The sequence below is a fragment of the Terrapene carolina genome, unplaced genomic scaffold, assembly GCF_002925995.2.
Source record: "Terrapene carolina triunguis isolate 2854851 unplaced genomic scaffold, T_m_triunguis-2.0 Scaffold96, whole genome shotgun sequence".
Classification (NCBI taxonomy): domain Eukaryota; kingdom Metazoa; phylum Chordata; order Testudines; family Emydidae; genus Terrapene; species Terrapene triunguis.
Window position 1 is genome coordinate 33,516,044 of NW_020664447.1, and position 24,411 is coordinate 33,540,454.

The following is a 24,411-nucleotide window of genomic DNA, read 5'->3' on the forward strand; positions in this document are numbered from 1 at the left end:
CCGCCCAACCCCTGTGCATCCAGACCCCCTCATACCCAGACCCTCCCCCTGAGCCTTAACCCCTGCACCCAGAAGTCCCACTGAGCTCCCCATATCCAGATGCTCCTGCTGAGCTCTATCCCTCCTACACCCAGACCCGCCCCCACTGAGCCCCAACCACCTTCACCTGGACCCCCCCTGCAGAGTCCCATTACCATTGGACCCAGAACCCCCCAACAAGCCCCTGTGAATCCAGGTCCCTGCCCCCGCACCCAGATCCCCCACTGAGCTTCCTGCACCCAGATTGCCCCACACCTGGATACCCCCACACTAAGCCCCTCCACACTTGGATCCTGCCTTGCTGAGCCTGCCTGCCCACACGGAGGGGCAGGGCCGTGGGGTGTTTCTGGGGCAGGCTCAGTCCTTGTGCTGTGTCGGGGTGGGTGCAGCCTCACCACTGAATTCGTTTCCCGGGGGGAATGAGGGGGGAGGAGCTGCACAGTGATTTCCCACCTCTGTGCAGCCAGTGGCCTGTGCTCCCCACTGCCATGCTGGAGCCTCCACATTTATTTGACAAATAAAATTTGCAGAATTTTGCAATATTGTGCACAGAATTTTTATTTTTTGGCACAGAATGCCCTCAGGAGTACCTATCCCCACCCTCAGGCTATCAGGAATTGAAAGAAAGGGAGATGGGTTTCAAGGAGGTCACAGCAGGCAGGCACCACCTACTTAATGGTTAATATGCCATTAAAACTACAGAACTACTGTGTTGGGAACATCTCTGAGACAGGGCAAAGCGCGCAATGAGTTTGCATGCTACTCCCCTATCCACTGTTGCCTCCATTCCCCCTTCTGTTCAGATGGGGGGGAGGCACATGGGGGAGCTGATCTCTCACCCATTTATCTCCTGTGCACCTGCCTGGAACCAAGCGAGTGAAGCTTCTGAGCCAGGGGAGCAGGGAGGACCCTTACCTGCTGACCAGGAAAGGGGACACAATTTAAAGGTCCACCTGCCCCCCCCCCCCCCAACAACTTAAGTCACTCCTCCCGCTTCCCAGGCAGCCTCCCCCTGTGGGAAAGCAGCTGTTCCTCTACTACCTCTCCTTGCAGAGCTGAAGCAGCAGCCCCTCCCTATAGCTTCCAGCTATTTGTTTGCCTCTCCACAGGGGAGGGGGAGAGGGCTCGGCAGGCAAACCCTGGCAGAAAACTGGGGGGGGTGGTATGTGACCCTGCATGCCCCCCTCTGCAGGGAAGCGATGGGCTGGGATGGGAGCAGGCTGTAGCGCCCCTGGTTAGCCTGGTGCTCACCTGTGCAGAGTTAAGTGTGTGCTCCTGCTGACAGTGCTGGTGGAAAGAGCAAGCCCTTTTCTGGACAAGTGGGGCAGGCTCTTAGGGGATGTTAGTACAGCAGGCCCACCCCCACCACAACCTAGATAGCAGGGAGCCTGCTCCAAGCTCCCATCTGGGACACAGGCAAGCTGCTGGCACACACATCCCTTCCCCTCCCCCTCTGCTCAACCTCAGCCACCCATCCCAGAGATCCGATGAGGAGCTTCTTCAAGCGCAGCCCCACTCGCCATGGCTTCTAACACAGGGAGCCCTCTGTCCAGGGAGAGTGGGGAGCCTTTGACACCCACCTCTGCTGCTCTCACCGGAGGAATTACCTGACTGAGTGTCTAGTCAAGCTGCAGCTTGAGGCTGCCCTCTCCAGCAATGTCTCTCTCTCTCTCCCTGGCTGCCTGCCTGCCTCCCTCCCTAAGCCCAGGTGGCTCTTGATCCGCAGGTCAGGTCAGGTGGGAGGTATCAAAGGCGCCTCCTTCAGTACACTGCCCTGGGCGATTGCCCTGAGTGCCCTGTTCACAGGCTGACCCTGCAGGCCAATGTGGTGAAAACCTGGGGTGCCGTTATAAGCAGGGCACCTTTCGAGCAGGTGCATCTCCTCTCTCCCCCCCCCCCCCCGCACTGCTCTTCTGTCATGCTGCTCCTGCTCCCTGCCTTGGAGCCAGCCCTGACCAGCTGCTCCTGGGAGCTTTCCTGTCTGCTGGGGAGAGGGGGGATGCTGATGTCAGGGTGTCCCCCCTCCCTTGCCCATGTACCCCATCTCCACAGAGTGGGGGGGGGACAGGGCTTAGGAGTGAGACTGTGTGTGTGTGTGTGTCTCTCTCTCTCACTCACACACATACACACACACAACACATATTTGTATTATTGTTATTACTTCTTGGTATTTCCTGCAATGCACATAGTCTCTGTAATTTTATTCTTTCAAAGTTGTTAAGGATTAGAGTGCTGTTCTTTCAGTTTTTTGACTGGTGTTTGCATTTCATAATTTTATTTCTCTCATCTTTACATTTAATTCTTTGAGTAATGAGTTCTAAAATGCCTAACCTGTCCTGGCTGAAGTAATTATCATTATTACTTTTATTATCATATTGTGCTTTGTCATTCATTATTTAAAGTGGTACAATCAAATAATAGTATCCTTCTATAATGTAAATTTAGCTTTTACTAACCATAGCAGTGCCAGTTTAAAAAACATAAGCTAAACACATAACTTTAGACACTGGGCAGATGAAGGTTGCTTATTTTCAAATTATATTTTTAGTTGTAGCTGTAAAATAACTTAAAATTTGCTTCAAAGTAAATGCAGTTCCAACTAGCAGCCGTGTTAGTCTGTATCCGCAAAAAGAACAGGAGTACTTGTGGCACCTTAGAGACTAACAAATTTATTAGAGCATAAGGTTTCGTGGGCTACAGCCCACTTCTTCGGATGCATATAGAGTGAAACATATTGAGGAGATATAAGACTGGGAATGGCTGAGCCATTACAAACATTGAATCTGTCTCCCCTTGTAAGTATTCTCACACTTCTTATCAGACTGTCTGTACTGAGCTATCTTGATTATCACTTCAAAAGTTTTTTTCTCTTACTTAATTGGCCTCTCAGAGTTGGTAAGACAACTCCCACTTGTTCATGCTCTCTGTATGTGTGTATATATATCTCCTCAATATGTTTCACTCTATATGCATCCGAAGAAGTGGGCTGTAGCCCACGAAAGCTTATGGTCTAATAAATTTGTTAGTCTCTAAGGTGCCACAAGTACTCCTGTTCTTTTTGCAGTTCCAACTATGATACCAATAGCAATGATGGACTCAAGTGCTGGTGAGTCATGTACATTATTATGATCAGTCAACATAAATGCCAAAATCATTAGAAAAACAAATTCCCTTTCTTAATAAAAGGGGGGGGGGAACCTTAATCATGTATGTTAAAATTAAGTATGTTTTTAGTGGAATGGAAAACAACTGACTAAAATAGAGTAGATAATGGCAGTAACACAGTGTGTGTCAGTTTGAGAAAGTAAGCAGATTTTATTTCTTTTTATTTAGCTTATGAAATATAGTGTACGAAGTATCAACCAGGGGTTTCTGATGTGTGAAAGCTCCAGAACTGATACCTCAAGGCTTGGGATTGGGAATATTTTGCTGTATTATTTCCTGATCTTTTACATATGAACTTTAAATGTGGCTTTAATTGGAGTTTATCTTTTTTTTTTTTTTTTTTTTTTATATAGCAGCTGAAAAGAGCACTATATCTAACTCCTAAGTTATCTACAAAAAAAAAATAAAAAAAAAAGCTAGAGTTGTTAGATGCCTAAGTAGACGCTGGAATCACGGTTAAAGTTTCCTCCCACCCCGTAAAATCTGAAATGGTGCCCTGGTGAGCCAGGAGTGGCCAGAGGGCTGCAGAAAGGCCATGGGCTCTTGCAAGATGCCACCCTTAATTCTACGTTGCTGCTGACGGTGGCGTTGCTATCAGAGCTGGGCGCCCGGCCAGCACCCACCGGTATCAGGCTGTCCTGCCACTGCTTAAATTGGGCCAGGGCTGAACTCTGTCATCTCTTTCAATACAAATTAAATACTGGGGGAGGCAGTGGGGCCCAGAGGTGATGGAAGGGGGGAGCCTGTGGGAGCCAGGGATGATGGATGTGGAGCGCCAAAATACAAGTGTGCCCAGGGTGCCATTTTCACTAAGGCCGGCCCTGGATATAGTTGAAGTTGTAGTACAGGTCATGAATGCATTTTTCTATGTACCTAAATATGTAGATTCATAACCACAGTTTGTAGATATGTCCTAATGACCATTAAGTTCAGAACATGACAAGGTTTCATAAAAGACCTTACTCGATACGCTTTTACAGTACCATAATACAGTATGCAGTCAGTTGGTTCAACTGCTCATTTTGGGGATTTAAATCTTCTGTTCTTTCCTTGGAGTGTCTGGACTCTGATTGTCACAGGGTCTCTGGAGCCTTGTCTACATACAGAATTTTAGGAAATTCTCCCACCTCTTGATCTAGCACAGATGGGATAATTCTCTGAAATTCTTAATGTAGGCAAGAAGTTTGTGTAGGAACTTGTTAATACTCAAATGGTGTTCTCATAGCACATGCAGATCTCATTGGAGTAATTCAAGAGAGCTGCAGGAGATGAGCCTCTCATTCTCTCTGAGAGGAATTTCATCCACCACCCCTCAGTTGCTAAAATAGTGACAGAGGTGGGTTAGAAGAAAACTTCTAAAGATCTGTGTACTCTGAGACCACCTTAACTAGACACGGGTGGATAAAGTCTGGTCAAAGCAACAAAGAGGAGGTTCTTATCAACTGTCTTGTATGAACTCGCAGGGATATTAAGGCAATCAGAGTAAGAGTTTATAATAGTCAAGACACAAAATAAGAGTGTATGGTCAAGAGTTTTTAACAGTAAAGACCTAACAGAAAGGGTGGCCCTTGGAAATGTGGAAGAAAAAGTGGGAGTATTTTATGTACTGGATGTATTAGGTAAGAGAGCAAGAAGAGTTAGATGATCTCAGGTTATGAGTCTGAGCAATGCAGGAGGCTCTTGATATCGTGTTGTAGGAGTTATATTAATCTAATACTACATACCTATAATCTATAGAAACTTTTATTTCTTAATTTACTTAAATACAGGTAAAATATGTAGAAAGACAAAATGTATCCTACCATCTTTAAGTACACAGCCAGAAAAAAGAAGCTTTGTTTTTATGTACAAGCATTTCTGATTCTAGTGATTTTTAATTTGACTTTCAGGAAAACTCTGGTGTGCAAAGAAAAATAAAAAGAAACGGAAAAAAGTTTTGTACAATGCCAATAAAAATGACGGTAAGTAGTAATAACCCTGCTGTGAACTGTGTGCCAGTTTTAGAATTATCTAGTTAAAATGTCTGAACATTCTTTACCTTGCTATAACAATGACAAACCCATTTCTTATTATGTGCTACATAAAGCTTGTCCCTGCTATTTCTTATTGAATGTTGTATGCATATTCAATATGAGACTGAAACAGTGTCCCCAGAAAGTTCCTTCCAGTGGAGTTCTATATACAAAAGTACCTTTGGGATTCATGGTAAATGCAAATTAGATGTATGACAAAGTCTGGAAAAAAAATTGAATTTTGGTTATAAATATAAATGCCAAAAAATAATTGCTGAATTACTGTTTCTTTGTTAGAAACCTAATTTATAAACATATCAGCAGATTTGTTCCCCAAACCCATGCCAATAGGGCCTGGCAGAACATTTTCTTCTGACAGGAAGAAGAATGTATTTCATTGCTGAATAGCGCAATCCTGGAAAAATAAACAGAGGCAATGAGATCTCTCCAATTCTCAGCCACAAGGTTGATATACCAATCAGAGGGACTCAAGAGTGAGAGGTGCACAGCGAGAAGGGAAGAGAGATGGGTTTCCCTAAGCTCCTTACATTGTGTGTCAGGCTCACACTGCAGTTAATACTGCCATATAGTAATAGTGTTGTTGTACCCATGTTGGTACCAGGATATGAGAGAGACAAGATGGGTGAGGTAGTATCTTTTACTGGACCAACTTGTGTTGATGGAAAAGAGAAGCTTTTGAATGCCACAGAGACCACTTAAAATGAAGTGGGCAATTAACATCTCTGCAGTCCTAGGACAAACGAGAGTTGGTAGGTTAAAAATTGTTGTAGTGAACCATAAAAACAGTGTCTCCATTGAGTCCATGATTTTTAGTGTCTAGTAGAGTTGTGAATTCAAATTCCCAGCCTCCTCTTTTTGAAGGGGTTTTGTAGGTTTTCTTGGAGACGAGGACTGAGAGATCGGAGATGGAGTGATTGCTTTGTGAAAAGTTTTCACCCACAGGTAATAGGATGTTTGTCTTTTTAGCATATTTCTGTGAGAGTTTATTTGAGAGGATAGATAGTTGTTGCTGGGGCATTTGATGCACTGATGAGGTACACCGCATGTTGTGATTGGCATATTAGTATCCATAAATCTTGAAGGGTGTGTTGTGGAGGGTATTAATCATCGTAACCATAGAAATAGGTCTGCAGGTTTTGCATCTGTTGGTCTGACAGGGTCTGGTGCTGCTTGAGTTAGTGTATCCTGGTCTGTGGAAAGCTTGCTTCTGATGATGAGCTTAGAAAGGCTGGGGGGTATGAGTTGTAATTGTTTGATGATACCCCATATGGAGTAGACTTGTGTGGGATTTTTTGTTTGTTTGTTTTCCTGTACTGAAGCAGGTTCTCTTGAGCATATTCTGTAGTATCTTAGTGCCTGGCTGTAGATAAGATTCCTTGTTGTATCCGGGATGGTTAATGGATCTGTGGAGGTAAGTGTGATGATCCATGGGTTTCTTGTTTCATTTTAAGTGATCTCCTGCAATGTGTTAACCCCTTATGCTTAACAATCTGTCCCATCTTCTATTTAGCTCTGACACTCTGGTTACCTTTTCCACACCTGAAGAAGAGGTCTTTGAGAGTTGGTTCAATAAAAGATAGTATCTCACCCACCTTGTCTTTGTCATGTAGTAATAACATCAGTCATGTCTGTATCTGGTTGTCATCTTTGTTTTAAATAATGTTTTTCATGAGTTTTGTTTTTGTTTTTCTCTCTGAAGATTATGACAATGAAGAAATTTTAACCTATGAGGAAATGTCACTGTATCACCAGCCAGCAAATAGGAAAAGGCCCATTGTCCTGATTGGTCCACAGAACTGCGGCCAGAATGAACTACGTCAGAGACTAATGAATAATGAAGTAGATCGCTTTGCAGCTGCAGTTCCTCGTAAGTTTGAGGGGAGTATGTGACACACCAGGGTACAGTGCAGACTAGTTGGAGGCTGTCACCCCTGCCCTGCAACCTTGGGTGCCTTACAATGCGTTGCTGAAGTAGTTCCCTCCTGGGCCCCTCACAAACAGCCTTCTAGCATGCAAGCCACATCCTGAGTGTCAGTGTGGAACTGCAGCCTTCCAGTTGCAGCCTCTGTTATACTGACCCCAACACACTTCCAGTCATGGATTTTCCCCAGAAATGTATGTCCTGTACTGCCTAGCCTTCTCCTGGACGGTACAAATATATTAAGTCCATTATTCCTTTAAGGGAATAATATGCCATTTTATTACCTTAAATAGTTACAGTGCGTTTAAATTGAAGTGTCTGGGTATTAGATAAAACAAGCTTACCAACTACAAAGAGAGATTTTAAGTGAATATAAGTAATACATAAAAGTTAGAAATGGTTACAAGAAAAATAAAGATAAAATGCTTACTAGTAAGAAACTATCTTAGTTGCAAAGCAAACTTTCTCACCACATGCTCCAGTAGATTACTGACCATTTTCAGGTCAGGGCCCCTCCCCAAAGTCCAACAGCTGTTTCCTTTTGTCTTCTCAGGTGCAGAAAAAGAGATGTGCAGGGAGGGGGGAGAGGGGTTCCTTCGGGTGTTTGTCCCTGCTTTTCATAGTTCCAATCCCCTTCTTGAAACCTATATCCAGCTGAGAACTAGGGGAGACAGACTCTGTGTGGAAGAATATTCCCTGCTGGGTTTTTTTCTTTTCTTTCCTGTTTGAACTTCCTTTGTTTTCCCTTCCTGCTTGATGACTCTGTTTACTGCTTAAATGCAAATAAAGGCAAGCACACATTCCTTCATTTAGGACAGACCTATTTGCCAACTTTTGCTTGGGCAGGGCTGTGTGATTTGGAACATACATTAATAACATTGTACAGAAAAGTCTTAAAGCTTCACATACAGTGTTGCCACATATATTTTATTAGGACAATACTGACCAGCAAATTGAGTTTTCAAATGATACCTTACATGGCATACCTTGTACAAAGATTATTACAGTAGTTTGTAGGGTGTGAATACAGGGGTGTGTTCCATCAGACTGTATAACCACCAGCCTAAATATACCCTACAACCAGATCACCTCAGGCTATGATCTTAGTGAATATTGCAAGCTAAGCAGGGTAAGATCAGTTCTGAGTTAGAGGATCAGTAAAGATAACCTTTGTGTGCAGAAAGTGGCTTTGATAAGTCAGTACTGGAATGGTGCCCCAGCATGGTGTTAGGTGCTGCTGGAAGTGCTTTTTTTTTTTTTCTTCTTCTTCTCCCAGATGGGACATAAAATTGGGACACTTACAGTAGTCAAAAATCCCATGGAACACTTCACAATAGTAAGTGATTTTAACATGGGGGTCCTGGCTAAATTCAAATTTGGGATGATTATACTGTGCTTTCCTAAATTCCCCCTGCAGTTTCCATTGAATATGATATTCTCCACTGCGTTTCCTGAATTATGTTGCTGTGTGTTGTTAAACAGCTGGAGCTTTCCATCCAAAGTGGCTGCATAGTGAAGGGATTTCTTTTCTAGTTGGTAAAGAATTTCCAGATCATTCTGGGTGAAAAATCACTAAATGCAAGATCAGTATCATACAATTGACATAGACTAATCTGTTTAAAGATATTTATTTTTGAAAAGAGAATAGCTGCCCTTTTGTCTAATTGGATATTGCATTGTACTATAGGCTGAAAAGGTGGATTACTCCTGAACCATTTGGAATTTGAGAAGTACACCATTTTTTCTCAACGTCAGTTTGGCTGTTGTTAATTTCAGATACCACTCGGAGTAGGCGAGAGAATGAAGTAGCTGGCAGAGATTACCATTTCATCTCACGGCAGGCATTTGAGACTGACATAGCTGCAGGGAAATTTATTGAGCATGGCGAGTTTGAGAAGAATCTGTATGGTACCAGCATAGACTCTGTGCGGCAAGTAATCAACTCTGGCAAGATATGCCTTTTAAATCTCCATACACAGGTATTACATTTCATTGCAGCAGTTGTTATGAAAACTGAACATGTTAATGAAGGAACTACATCTGGTATTAGTAAAACCACACTGGTGGCCTGTGTGAAACGAACACCTGGTCACAATCCATTTCCTACTAATCTGTTTGTATGCAGCCTGTTCAATCCCTAGGGCAGCCCCTTTTATATATTGTTCAGGCATTCTGGCAGATAAAGTAGAGGAAGCTTGTATATCTACAGCCTGATCCATATCTGTTCTGTAGATAAATAGTACTTGTGAAAAGTGCTCTGGAAACTGAAGCCCTAAGTACTTTTAACTTTTTTAAGGAGTGTTGATAATGCCCACCTTCCCCCACTGCCTTGGAATTCTCTTACTGTCTGGACTCTGAAATCTTGCAGATGGTGGAGTAGTTTGGGGACGGTACCTCTCTTTTCAAACTAAGGCACTGATTAGCAAGGGAGTGCTCATGCAGTCCCCAGAAGGAACAGCTCTAGCAGGTGGAATATACAGCAATACTTTTAAACAACTCCAGTTACTGCTATGACCTCTTTTTAGCCTTTGCTACCTTGTAAAATTACAGCAAAGGCTGTAAAACGTTATGAGCCCTCCTGCCATTGTTCCACAGAGGGCAATGAGTTTGCATCACTTCACTGTATGTGTGTGTTGACATGGGGATAAATGCAGGTGAAATAGGATTAATAGCGTGAATGCTCAATAACATACCATCTAAACATGGGCCAGTCCTAGTGCTTTAATTGCATGTGGAATAAATCTGTGTAGTTGAGACCCTTGACTTAAGTGAAAGTTGAAGGAAGGGTGTTCTGTACTTTGCGGGATCAAGCTTTTTTCATTCTAAACGTATTTTGAAACATGGTAAAACTCAGCTCAAGTTGAAACTCAGCATGCAGTTTAGAGAGGAAACTTTCATCAAATGCTTGGAAAAGGGAGGGTGGGGTTTCCTCCAATTAAATGAAAATAACTTTAAAAGAAAAACTATTTAAAACAAAAATCTAGTGGTTTTGAAATTCAGAATTTTTTTCACTCCTGAAATTCATATGCTGGTGGAATTTATTTCAGAAAGACAAACATGGGTAGGTGCTCACTACGGTGATGAGTGCAGTATAAGAACTTGTATAGAGTAGAATAATTGATCTGTAATGTGACTGAATATTTTGTGCTGGTTTGGTTCAGGGGGAAATTAACTTGCAATAGCCAAGGAGTTATGATTAGCAAAGTACATACTTCACTTGTCTAGTAATTAACTACTTTAAGAAATAACATTTATTTTTCAAGAATCTACCAAGGGATATTTAAGGTGGTATAAAATTAGAGCTGGTTGGAAATTTTCCAATGAAACAGTTCCATTGTAAAATGCCAATTTGTCAAACCCAAAATATTTTGTGAAAACCTCTCAGGTTAGGTAAATTGTTGGCGAATCAAAGGCAAGGTTCTGATGGAGCCATGGGAAACCTGCCGGCTTGCCGGTCCGCTAGGGAGCCAGGGTATTAGATGTTCAGTGGCTCTGGGACAGCTCCAGCCTATGAGCTGCCACAAGCCTGAGGACCTGGTCTTGCAGGTTCCTTGGCTCTGGTGCAGGCAGACATGCCAAACTTCCTTGCTCACTGCCTTGAAGCTGGGAGCCTGAAACCCATAGGAGCTCCAGCTCTAACCAGGGCTTGACTCCCAGCTCTACTGAAGGGAGCCTGGAAGACCTTAGAACACCTATTAACGCTGGGGCTCTCAGGCCTTCCAAGCTCCCTGTTGCTGAACGTGGAAGACCTGGGATTCGCTCCCAGGATGTGCAGCTCTGGGTCTGCTCCACCATGCAGACAGCCCCAGGTTGGGGAGGTCCACATGGCAGGGCTGCCCCAGAAACATAGACCCCACTACTCTAGTAGCTGCTAAGTGAAATTGACATTCTTGTTGGTTTCACTCAGCCACTGTCAGGGTACTGGGGAGCAGATTTCATTTAGAAAACACCATATATCGGTCTTTCTGATTCATTAAATATTTTGGGGATTTCTAATTCACTAGAAACTTTGAAACAACTTGAATTCATTCCAATTTGGAACAAAACCAAATTTAGAAAAAGCAAAACTTCCCGCAAATCAGAAATCCCATTTTTGGTCAGCTCTATGTACAGTAACCAGAGCACATACTTTATTTAATAACAGGTAAAACTGCACATTAGAATTTAACTTTTAGTAAAACCAAAAGGATTTGCCAGGGCATTTTTATAGTCTTGTTATGCCAGCCACAGTATCACATATAATTGTCCTGTATTTGTTAAGCCCGTGTGTAAAATAGCAATTAGATAATCAAATACAAATAGTGGAAAATCACATTGGTGTAGTTACAAAAGAATTACTTAAATGATTTCCATTGTTTGTTTTTAAATATATACATTTGGAGAACTTTAACCCTATTTCAGAAGTTTAAAAAGTCACATTTACACTGACGGTGCATTCCAATCTGTGAGGTGTAATACTTCATATTTCTCTAGAATGGTCCATGAGAGAATCTCAAAACACATAATTAAAAATTAATTACACTTCTTAACACACACTGCGAGGCTGGTAAGTAATCTTATTTTGAAAATGAGGAAGCTGAGTCACACAGAGGTGATGACTTCTCCAAGGTCACAAAAAAGGAAGTCCTTGAAGAGCCAGAAATAGAATCCAGTTCTCCTGACTCCCTGTCCTGTGATCTTACCACAAAACTATACAAAATGGATGCTTAGCACATCACTAATGCACTTGGTGTGTCTTGGTAAAATAAACTGTGAGAGGATAACTAGTTTGTTTTTCGAATTTTAAGGTTAATGCTGTGTATGGAATTTTTAACAGTATGTAACAAAACACATTATATACTGGTTCTCAGTTGTATATGGAGAAATTGCAACTGTAGTTTAAGGCTGTTTGTACTTTGGACACTGAAAAGTTTAATTAGTCTGAGTTCATATATTTAGTTTCTTCCACTCCAACTTTGGTGAACAGTTGACCTACTTTTCTGTTAAGAACTCTGAGCAAGAGTAAATGTTGAGGTTCCATAAGCAATAAAAAAAAAATTGTAATACCAGTTGCATAGGAAAAGGTGAATGGCACCAGAGTTAGTGATGATTAACAATGCCACATAGCCAGACAATAATGCTGCTATTAAGGAATGTCACCACTTTAAATAAACTCTTGAAATTTATACTGAGTTACCTTAGCATTTGAGAACATTATGTGAACAGTGCATCTATACTTTTCCTTTACCAATATTAATGAGATTGAAATAATAAATGGAACATTTTCTTCTTCAGTCATTGAAGACCCTACGCAATTCAGACTTGAAACCGTATATTATCTTCATTGCACCACCTTCGCAAGAGCGGCTACGTGCTTTATTGGCCAAAGAGGGTAAAAATCCAAAGGTAATTTAACATTTCTTAGTAAGTGGGTTTTGTTTACAAGTCTGGAGCTCTTTTGATAAAGACAACTCCAAAGAATTTGGCATAAAAATATTAAGCATTATTACTGCAATCTAAAATATGTAATATGAAAAATGTTAGGCCCAGAGAATTAAATTTAAATATTTAACTTTAGGAACTTATGCCTCATTGAGTGGGTGCATTATGTGGGAAGAGAGCATTCTAGTGCTGGTCTAGCATGTAGTTCTACGGTATGTTTCTCTTTCCTGTTGTTTTCCTTTAAAAACAAAAATCTAAATCAAAACAAATTAAGTAGTGTTTTTTTTTTAATTGTTACAACATGTCTCATTTACTGCATACTATCCAGCCTGTAACACTTGGTGGCTTTGAGCAACTGACAGTGACATTCTTTTGGGCTTGAAGATCTGCTTTTTAACTTGGGATCAGTTGCTGCTTTAGTGCTTTTACTCCATGCATGCCAAAGAGTCAAGGGTCAAGCTTTGAAGTGCTTAACTCCAGAGCTATGGTGAGCCACCAGTTAAAAAATACTTGAATGGGCCAGCAAGCGGGCTTCAACTATTATTTTCATACTTAAAATTTAAAGAATAAAAAACTAGCAAAGTGTGCAAAGGAAAACAAGAAAAGATTTAAAATATGACAATGTCTCATACAGGACAAGTGTGCATTGCTGCTTCAGTTCTAACCACCTCTATACCCTTCTCCTTTTCTCACGCCACTGTTCGCTCATTTGCCACTTTTCTCTGTGGGTTTGTCTTCCCTAGAAAACCAGCTTGTGTTAGAAGACAACCTCGAGCAGTTGTGTTATCTAATGTAGTTTTAAAGACAGTGTTTTGGTCAGTGTAGATCAGGGTCATGAGTAAACGTTACTGGAGCCATACATTTCCGAAGAGCAGCTGGCATGGAGTTGAACACTACAGCAATGGACTCATGACATTGGAAGTAATTTGACCAGTTTTAAAGTACAATTAACTTGCATAATTTGTGTGCCTCAATCCTATTGGTTAAAAATGCCTTAGATGTTTTGAGTTTGAAATCCTTTTTTATTACAAACCTAATCTTAGCTTCCTAAAATGGGTCCCCCCTCCCCCCCCAATCTGGCCGCATATATTCAAATGTCAAATCATATCTGAACTGCAGAAGTAGTTTGCTGAACAGATATGCAGACTGGATGCTATTTTGTAGAATATAAACACGTTTGAAAGCATTTGTAGTTTGTGTTAAGACAAACATACTCTGAGTCTTTAGGCAAAGACTGTTCAGTAATTTTACTACAATAATATACCAGTCACTGAGAGATATCTTAATGTATTAATTCAGAATCCGAGCTGCAATAGAAAACACCCATCACATGCCACTGAACAAAGGGATCAGTGTGTGGCACACCAATTGCATGACATTCCTGAATTAAAATTAGAGCGCAAACTAAGTGTTTTACTAGCAGTTTATTGTTTTGGAAGCTCAGTAAAATTAAGATTATGGGAGAAACCCAAAGCTCCAAGCCCCATTAATTCATGTTAATATCTGTTTTGGTTAATTTTAATAGTAATAAAGGGTATACAAAAAATAAAAATAATAAACTGATTTTAATTAAGAATATTCTGTATGGGATTTCAGATACTATATCTGTGTTAAATATTTGAACTTGAGTGGGAAGAATTCTATGTCTAGTTCAAATAGTTATCCAAGATGGCTTGTCTTCTGGTTGGACTCTCCATTTTCTGTACATTTTCAAGGTATAGGATTCAGGATTTCAGTTAACAGGTGGACTCATTTGAACAAGTATTTAATGATCCAAATGCAAGGTTGCACATCTAGAAATAAAGCCATAGGTTGCACAGTGTGGGAGACTGTATCTTGGAATGCAGCGATACTAAAAAGGACTTGGTGGTCATGGTCGATAACCAACTGACGGTGAGCTGTCAGTGGTTTGCTGTAGCGAAGAGGGCGAACATGACTGTGGGATACATAAATAGCAGAATATCAAATATGAATAGGGAGATGGTATTATCTCTTCAGACCGCATTTGAGAGACCATTATTGGAGTTCTATGTTCAGGTCTTGGTGTCCATGCCTCAAACGATGTTAAAAATTTGGAACGGGTACAGAAAGAGCTATAAGAATGATATTTAGTTTTAAATTAAGATTTAATTTTAAACAGGTTTATTGTTAAAAAGAAAAACTTATTTAAATTAAAAACTAATTTTTTTCAAAAAAAATCATCAATTTTTATCCACTCTGGCTGTTGGTGATAAGAAAAATAAATACAAATATTTTCTTCTTGCAAATCATCTCTGTTTTCTTTATGATTATTCCCACTGGAGTTACAGAATGGAATATTTTAGTTCTTCTTTGAGTGTTGTCCCTATGGGTGCTCCACTGAAGAATCTGAGTGCTCCACTGTAGGTGCAGCAGCTTCCCCTGGGCCTGGGATTGGAGATCTTCATCAACAGTGTATGTTGGACTGCATATGCACACCTCCCCGTCTTGTGCTGTGAGCGGGACGTATATATAGCGTGGTGCAGTCTGACCGCCCCCCAGTTCCTTCACTACCGCCTTTGGTCTGGGATGGAATCCGCAGCAGAGCCTGCTTCTCCTTTTTGACCCTTTAGATAGTGCCTTACCTGTTAGGTTTAGTTTAGTTTAGTTTAGTAATTTCTTCTTCTTGCCTCTGTATCCCCTCCCTCCCCCCCCAAAAATAATTGTTTTCACTTTACCCTACTCATTACTTCATAGCTTAGGTTTTCATTTCTCTCCTTCCTGGCCTGGAAGCTTTTCCCCCCTCATCCTTATGCCCAGATCTCCTGGGTTCAAGAGGTGAGTGTCTTGCTGGGTTGCCTTCCCAATAACAGACAGCCCCCACAGTGCATTCACTGTCTGGTAGAGGGACGCATCTCACAAAAGTGTTCCCACTGCCACAATTTGACTGCCAGAACCAGAAAAGACTGGGACATTTGGTTATGACTTCTCATGGAGAAAGCACTCCGTCAAGAATCAGACCTGGCCTGGACTCTCCCACTGTTCAGCTTTCCCTGCTCTGCAAGTTCGTCTGCTGATCCTCATCTCCCACGTCCCTCTAAGAGAGAGTCATCTCTTTACCACTTTGACGATAAGAAATGGGATCCCTCATCAGTCCCTGAGACGACACCTACTAGAAAATCATCCCCTGCGAGGTCAGATGCCTCCGCGTTCTCCGACAGGGGACATAGCTCCAAGGCCCTTCAGAGTACATGAATGAAACAACGATCAAAGATCCTAACCAGGCAGACCTACATCCCTCTGTACCGAGCAGTTCTTCAGCTCCACCTGCTGGCTGCTCAGGAGAATGCATCTTTCTCAGCATCGATTCATACACCGGTACCGATTGTGCTCCTACCTCCTCCCCAGGAATTCAGATACCCTAAAGACCTACTTGTATCTGACATGCCTGAGTCACCATTACTCAAACATGACCTCCCCCCACTTCCACCTTCTTCTCCAGACTCACAATGTTCTTCCCTTTCCTCTTCGAGGATGGCACCCTCCTTCCTCAGTGACAACAAGGAAGAAGAGGAGGAGTGCTCCATCACTCCTTCTTACTCGAGACAGGAGCAAACAACTTCCTCTACACATCCTCACTATTAAAAATCCACACCTGAACCAGAACTCTGGTATAGACACCGTGGATGCAGCCCCATGTTCCACTCTCTTCACATTGGCCAAACTGGGACTCCAAGCCATTTACAAAAGCCCAGTTTGAGAAGCCTCCCATGGAGCAAAGCTGGAGACCTATACCTTTGCTTTCTCCACCAGTTTCTCATCCACCAGAGACTGAGCCTCTCCCTACAGCGGATGAGGAGGAAGAACAAGAGGAGGAAATTCCACCACCATTCCACTTCTTCCCCTGATGAGGCTATCATGCCTCTCTCTTCCCCCCCCTCCCCAACCACAGCTTACAACTTCAAACATTTCCAGGAGCTATTTCTCAGGATTGCAGACTTCCTCCCCAGTCCTTTGGAGGAGGTGAAGGAGCAACAACATAAGCTGCTCAACATCCTGCACACATCCTCCTCCAAAATAGCCCTTCCTATCAATGAGGCCCTTCTCAATCCTGCCAAGGTTCTCTGGCAGACCCCAGCATCTATCCCACCAACTCACCCCACCCCAAATTCCTTGGTTCCTACGCCAGAAAAAGGACACCAATACCAATCTCTACTTGCGCACCGTGCTAGAGACTGGAAACAATTGGACTTGTTCACTCAAAAATCTTATTCATCTGCTACTCTCCAATTCTGTATATCCAATTACGAGGCACTCATGGCTAAGTATAATTACATCAACTATTCTAAAATACAGGAACTCTATCAAGACCTTCCTGATGACAATAAAGAACAACTTCAGGCACTCATAGCTGAAGGACACCTTTTGGCCCACACAACTCTGCAAGCCTCTTTAGATGATGCGGATACCGCTGCCTGCTCCATTGTAACTGCCGTTGTAATGAGATGGACGTCATGGCTGCACCTCTCGGGCTTTCCTAAAGAGGTACAAACCACCACTGAAGGCCTACCCTTTGAGGGCCCCAAATTATTCAAGCAGAGTACGGATGATTCCCTTCACTTGCTTAAGGACTCCCAAGCAACCCTCCACTCTCTGGGCATTTACACTGCAGGGCCAAAGAGACGCCTGAGAAAGTACAAACTTCTTCCATGATCCCAACCACTGTAATACACTCCCCAGCGACAGTATGATACCCAAAGACGTTGACAGAAGCCCCCTACCAAATGCAGACATACAACTCCACAGGGAGCTATTTGTCACGCACCTCCACCCAAACAGCTATTTTGGAAGTGTGGTTGATGTGACGGGGTTCCCGGAGTGCAACTTAAACTGTGGGACCGCTGAGCCCCTCTTCTGTGATGCAGTTGGCAAGCTACAAACCTCTGACAGGTACTGCACAGACATCCACAGGCAGGGACACAACCAACTGAGTTACATGAATGCTTCTCCCAGCCATTCATGAATCAACAATAGAGAGGCTCCGGCCAATTCCCCCCAGCATTGCACCTCAGAACTATACCATCTTGCCCTGGTCAGAAGCCTAACTAGTGTAAGTTCATTGCCCAGTCTGCCCTCCCTCGAAGTGGAGAAGACATACACTAGCTGTTGTAAACTGAGCTGAGATTTCCCAAGCACTTCAACCAAAGTACACTGTTTTAAGTAAAATATAAAACAGATTTATTAACTACAGAAAGCTAGATTTTTAGTGATAAGTAGTAAGCGTAGAGATCAAAGTTGGATCTAAGAAATAAAAGTATATTTGCAATCTGAGTTCTATAAACTAAACAGGATTTGAATCAAGCAGTATCTCACTCTGATAGATGGTACAAACAGGTCACAAATTTTCAATACACAGGCTGGAACTCTCCTCCAGCCCAGGGCCACCCTCGCCAATTCAGTCTTTGTCCTCCAGCTGTGTTTCCAGGTGGTGGTGTTGGGGGAGTGAGGCCAAGTCACTGTGTCACTTCCTCTCTTTTTATAGTTTCTTCCAGCTTGCTGGAAAGATCTATGCTTGTGACATGGTGGGGGGAGGGGGTCCACCCCCATTGGTCAAGTATTCTCCATTCCCTACGTGTTCTCTCTGAGAAGTTTCCATTGTATACAGTTTCTGGGATAGCGGATTATCTTTAATGGGCCATCAGCATGTCTGGCTACTCCATTGTGCCTGAAAGGCTGGTTGTGGGTGTTCCCAACCTCCCAACATATTACACTTACACACACACACACAACGTCACATACAATGATAGCACATACAATCCACTTGGATATTAATGTTCAGCAGATCAAGACTTTCAAAATGATACCTTACAAGGCATACGTTGTACAAAACATATTATAATTGTATGACAGTGGTGAATATGGGGGTTCCAGGGTGTTTCTTTAAGGTACAGAGTGCCACAGTTGAGGCCCTGAGAAGCTTTCCCCTGTTTGTCACATCAGCCATCTTCAACATCCCACCAATTTGGCGACCAATTTAGCCCTGTTCTTTCCATCACAGAGGCTAACTACCTCAGACCAGTGAGTCGTAGAGATCATCAGGAAAGGCTACTCCATCCAGTTCCTATCTATCCCACCCCATCTCTCTTCAGGGACCCTTCGCACAAACTCCTTTCCATGCCCATGATGGTCAAGGACTCGTTACTCTGGTAGACTCAACCCAAAAATGTCTCTGTCTGGATTCCTTTCCTGCAGCCAGCACCACCCATGATTCTAACAACCGATGTCTCCTTGATTGGTTGGGGAGTGCACCTTCGCAATCATACAGTCCAGGGCAGATGGTCTTTCACCGAATCCACCCAGCACATCAACCTCCTGGAGCTACGGGAAGTCTGCAATACCTACTGACCCTTTCTCCCACTGATCGCACATCGTGCCATCAGAGACATGACAGACAATATCACCTGCATGTTGTACATAAACAGGTAAGGCGGAGAGAGATCCCGCTCTTTTTATGCTTGGAGACACTGAAATTATGGAATTGGTGTATCCAACACAGCATCACTATCTCAGCCACATACTCACCTGGACACCACTGCAGACTCATTAAGCAGGCAATTCTCCCACGATCACGAGTGGGAACTGGATACACAAGCCCTTCAACACATCTTCAACTGCTGGGAATCACCCACCATAGATATTTTCCAGTGTGGCAAAAACACCTGCTGCCCTCAATTTTCCTCGAGCAGGACTGGGACACAGATCCCTGGACGACTCATTCCTCCTCACATGGGATGCTCCACTTCTCTATGCCTTTCCTCTTCTGTTCTGTGTACTCCACAAGATACAGAGGGACCAGGCTCGAGTCATCCGTATAGCTCTGACATGGCCATGACAAGTCTGGTATACTTACCTCCTTAACGGAAGTATGCTCTCCAATCTCTCTTTCCCTGACTCTGCGACTCCTTTCTCAGGGTGCGGATCGCATTTTTAATCCCAGTCCACAGTTGCTCCACATCAAAGCATGGCTCCTCCATGGTTCCAGGATTCAGAAATTACCTGTTCAGAAGCAGTTAAACAAGTACTCTTGAACAGCAGACACGACACAGCTAGACGCACTTACCTCCATATGTGGACTAGGTTCTAATGCTGGTGCATCTCCCATTAGGTCGACGCAATGAATGCTCATTACCACTTATCCTGAACTATATTTTACACCTAAAATTATCAGGATTATCCACCAGCTCCATCTGTGTGAATTTGGCAGCTATCACGACCTTTCACTGCCACATAGATGGCCACTCCATCTTCACTCACCCACTCATGAAATGTTTCCTAAAGGGCGTCCAAAATATTTACCCTCACATATGGGCTCCAACCCCTGCTTGGGACCCCAGCCTCATTCTATGCTTTCTTACGAGATCACCATTCAAACCAATAGCAATGTGTTCCTAGGTTCATTTATCTATGAAAAAGGCATTTCTTGTCACAATCACCTCTGCCCAATGGGTCAGTGAAATTGGAGCCCTTGTGGCATACCCCCTGTACACAGTTTTTCACAAAGACAAGGTTACGCTGTGTCTACATCCTAAATTTTTACCCAAGGTACCATCCTTTTTCCATCTCAATCAACCTATCCACCTTCCTTGCTTCTTCCCAAAGCCTCACAGTAACCAACAGGATTACATACCCTCTATGTCAGACGAGCATTAGCTTTCTACTTGAACAGAACTAAACCCTTCTGAAAATCATCGTACTAATTCCTCTCAACGGCCAAAGGCACAGCCATCTCTAAGCAAGGCCTTTCAAAATGGATCTCTCTGTGTATTCATCAGTCCTACCCAACTACATAATTGACAACCTCCTCCTGGAACTAGAGCACATTCCACCTGCTCACTCTTCATCTCCTATTGTTTTCCTCAATAATGTCCCGATTATTGATGTTTGCAAAGCGGCCACATGGCCATCAGCAGACACTTTCGCCCATCCCTATACCATTACTCAGGACGTCTCAGCAGATTGTGTCCTATCATCTGCAGTAAATACCGCTCCGAAGCCCCAGCCTTCCAATTAGGGGCCCTGCTTTCTAGTCACCTACAGTGGAGCACCCAGAGGGACATCAATTGAGGAAGAAGAGCAGATTACTCACCCTGTGTAGTAACTGAGCTTCTTCAAGATGTGTCCCTGTGGGTGCTCCAGTACCCGCCCTCCTCCCCGCTGCATCAGAGCTGAAACGTTAGCTCTGCTGCAGAGAAGGAACTGGGGGCAGTCGGACCACACTGCGCTATATATACATCCCGCTCATGGCGCTAGACGGAGGTGTGCATGTGCAATCTGACGGGCACTGCTGATGAAGATCTCTGATCCAGGTGCACAGGGTGCTGCTGCACCTACAATGGAGCCACCCATAGGGGGTCATATTTTGAAGAACCTTGATTATTGTACAGGGTGAGTAACCCTCTCTTTTGTGGAAGCTTCTATTCTAGCCTTTCCCCAAAAAATACTTTGGCTTAATCCTAAAATCTTTTAGGCCCCTTTGAAAATCCCTGCCTTACTTCTTATCTCAAGTATCTTAGGGAAACAATATTTTTTGCCTTAGTTAATGCTGCACTGGAATAAGCACAGGAAGCTTTGAGAAATCTGTCATGCTTCTGTAATCTGTTTACACTGATAAAAATCCTGAAGTAAAATGATCCCATTCCACTGCTAACTTCCTTCCCAGTTCTCCCTCTGCCTCTCTTACCTGGACATTCATTTCCAGACCACCTGCAATTTTCCTGCTTTTCTGCCACTTGCTCTTTCATTCCCCTGAAACTCCTCTTCTGTTTTTATTGCAACATTTACTAGATGGTGAACTGGTTTCAGCAACTCTGCATTGTGTGGTTCTTTACATTTCCTCATTATCCTGGTGTGGTTTTTTTTTTATGGTAACTCTTATCATGAGGCCTCTGTCCCTTGTTCCTTTTCCTGTAGGTTTTTTGTTTGGTTTTTAAAGATGAGCATATTTTAAATACGTTTTTCTAAACTCTGTTTTAATTCTTGTAATTATGTGTTGTTACATGTTCAAAGTAATGGTTCCTATTTCTGTAACGTAATCTAAATTTTAATCTAAATAAAGTATCTCAGCACTATCTCTTTCACATCACTGGTTTGGTTTTTTTTGTTTAAATTAATGATAATTTGGCTCATACATCACTTTGGCACTTCTGAAAATCTTACCCTTTATTTTATATGAAACATTTTCTTTTTTTCCCCTCTTATTTGGTTCCTTCAAGGGCATTTATTTGCTGGGCAGTTAATTGCAATAATCATTCTGTGATTTTCCTTTTGTGTCTTTAAACATTTTTTCACTCAATACTGCATCATCATCTAGTGATGCAATAAGACTGGGCATGATCAGTGGAATTTCCTGACCAACTACTGCTAAAGACTTTAAAGTCTTTTAGAACACACATAACAAAAGTACCAAATTTTGGATAGTTATTAAAATGTACAGAAATGTCTCATATCTTGCCCTTATTAAAATACATGCCTGCTGTAAAAATATTTGTTGTAGTTGTACAGCTTCATACATTTTTAACCATTGTGTGTGGAATTAAATTTTTCTAGCCCTCTGTAGCAGTTTTCAAGCCAAACTTGCCTGTGCCATGAAAATTTTGTACAAGACCTTACAATCCCCTAATGAGTAGTTTTGTACTATTTTTTCCACAGTGAACATTCAGGTGGAGTGTGTGTATGTACATATAATTATACCATATAAATTAATTCCACCTATGTTTTCATTACAGCCAGAAGAACTAAGAGAAATCATAGAGAAGACCAGAGAGATGGAACAGAACAATGGCCACTACTTTGACACAGCGATTGTGAATTCTGATCTTGATAAGGCATATCATGAGCTACTTCGTTTAATAAACAAACTTGACACGGAACCTCAGTGGGTGCCATCCACCTGGTTACGGTGAAAAAGAACAGTTTTAAGGGACAAGCAGATTTCTATCCAGCAGTCTGTCAAAGGGAGATTGCACATGAATCAATACAACTTAAATATTAGGTGGCAGTGTGAACTCTAGACCTCTGTGGGTGCACCCCTTGATAGTTGGTGTATTAGTGAAGAAAATCCAGTAGGCAGTTCATGAACAGAATGATATACTGATTAAAGATTGTTTGGGTTTTCTTCTCTTTGGACTAGAAATGGAAGCTCTGAACAAGCCAGTACAATTTTTAACAATTTAACTAGCCTTTCTAGCAGCTGCTTTACCTTTTCTATCTACAATCACCTTTCTTTAAAAACTAAAGATTTTAAATGTATGTATATATACAGTCCATGTCGCATAGTTATAAATATTAATATTATTTAACACTTAACTTAATGACCTTGTGAGACATGATAGTAGTTTGTGAATATACCTTTTACAAAAACACTGGGCAGAGAAATAATCTACATGAGACACTAAGGTTTATGAGAAATTCTCCCCTTTTAAAAATACACAGAATAAGGTGCCCCTTTGGTCTGAAGCTGCCTGGTTAGGCTTGAATTTATTTTTTTTAATTATTTACATTCCACTTTCTGAGAGCACTGTAATTTGGAAAATGTGTATAATGTAAATATTTCAACCCTTTGTGTCTTTTTAGTCAGACTTTGTAAATCAGATTTGACTGCACATTAACCTTAGGTCCAATGAAAGAGGAATATGTACTGATCTTTTAGATGTGATATTTTTATGGAATTTTGTTTTTCTTTAAAGCTTATCAGTTGATTTGGGAGCCATTGCTCCCCACAGATTTGTAGAGATGTTTAGAAGGCAGAGGTTATATTTTTATTAAAAAAAAAAAGACATTCTTATAAAACATGCAGATTTTTAAAAAATTCTTCCTGATAATGTAAACAGTTCTTATGTTTATAACATAAAGGATACTGACTGAATGGGCAGTTGTGGTTAGTGTCTTTTTATTTTTGGCCCTGGTATGTCTTGTGGCTAATGGTCCTACAGGTAACTAACTGGAATTAAAGCTGCTGAATGTAGCTACTGTAAGTAAACCAGTAACCTTAGGGAAAGAACTTGAGAAATGGAAACCTATGTATTGCCAGGTATATATCCTAGCATGTTCTGCCATCCAAGTTCAGCATGTCCCTACAGACTAGCCTGAGCTGTGAAAGTTGTGCAGCTGTCAAATCTGCAGCAGGGCTATTCCAAGCATTGAAATGAAATAATTTTACCTTTAGCTTTTATTTGTTTTGGGGGAAGCATGAACAATCTTGAATGTGAATGTTGATTCTCTTCTTGTTTAGCCAGAGTGTTTCCTTGTTCCCACAGTTAAACACTGGAGTTATGTCAATGTGTAGCTGAATTCAATGTAACAGTGAGAAATGAAGTTAGTTTTTCAGTCTTGTTTTGTGTATATATTTTCTTCAAAGAACAAATCCAGGCAAAACTCTTTTGCCTTCTGTGTGGCCATAGCTGAATGAAGAGCTCTAAGCTACATAGAGAATGAGTATAGTGTGAAACGGTTGTTTTAAATCACTTTTAGTAAACTAACATTCCTGTATTGCAGGGTGAAATATAGTACAATCTCTGTCTGCAGTTAACCTAGAAGACCTCCAGCAAGTTGGTTGCCTATGGAGAGACGTTATATGCTGTTCAGTTGGGTTTTAGAACCATGGTACATATTATCTTGGTGAACATGCTATGACTGAGAGAAGAATCATAAGGTCCATTCACTAACATACCTCCAGCGAGGCAGGTGTTGGAAGACTGAAATGAACTGCATATCATGTTTGGGCCAACAGCTAGAATGTTACTAAATTAGCTCTGGGTAAAGTATTCAAAGTAGTGGCTCCCTGCCTCACATTGCACGTGCGTTTAACTCTTGAGT

General features: G+C 42.1%; 1 protein-coding gene across 3 annotated transcripts in view; it reads left to right on the forward strand.

The window, feature by feature from the left end:
* The window catches only part of MPP5 (membrane palmitoylated protein 5), a 129,115-nt gene extending 105,110 nt beyond the window's left edge, over window positions 1–24,005 (forward strand). For all 3 annotated transcript variants that reach the window (XM_024198589.2, XM_029911514.1, XM_024198591.2), the window contains 5 exons: window positions 5,094–5,165; window positions 6,937–7,104; window positions 8,935–9,137; window positions 12,433–12,543; window positions 22,323–24,005. In XM_024198589.2, coding sequence (XP_024054357.1) covers window positions 5,094–5,165; window positions 6,937–7,104; window positions 8,935–9,137; window positions 12,433–12,543; window positions 22,323–22,499 — 731 coding nt within the window. In that variant the 3' untranslated portion in view covers window positions 22,500–24,005. The remainder of the gene's footprint in view (window positions 1–5,093; window positions 5,166–6,936; window positions 7,105–8,934; window positions 9,138–12,432; window positions 12,544–22,322) is intronic.
* The last annotated feature ends 406 nt before the right edge of the window (window positions 24,006–24,411 follow it).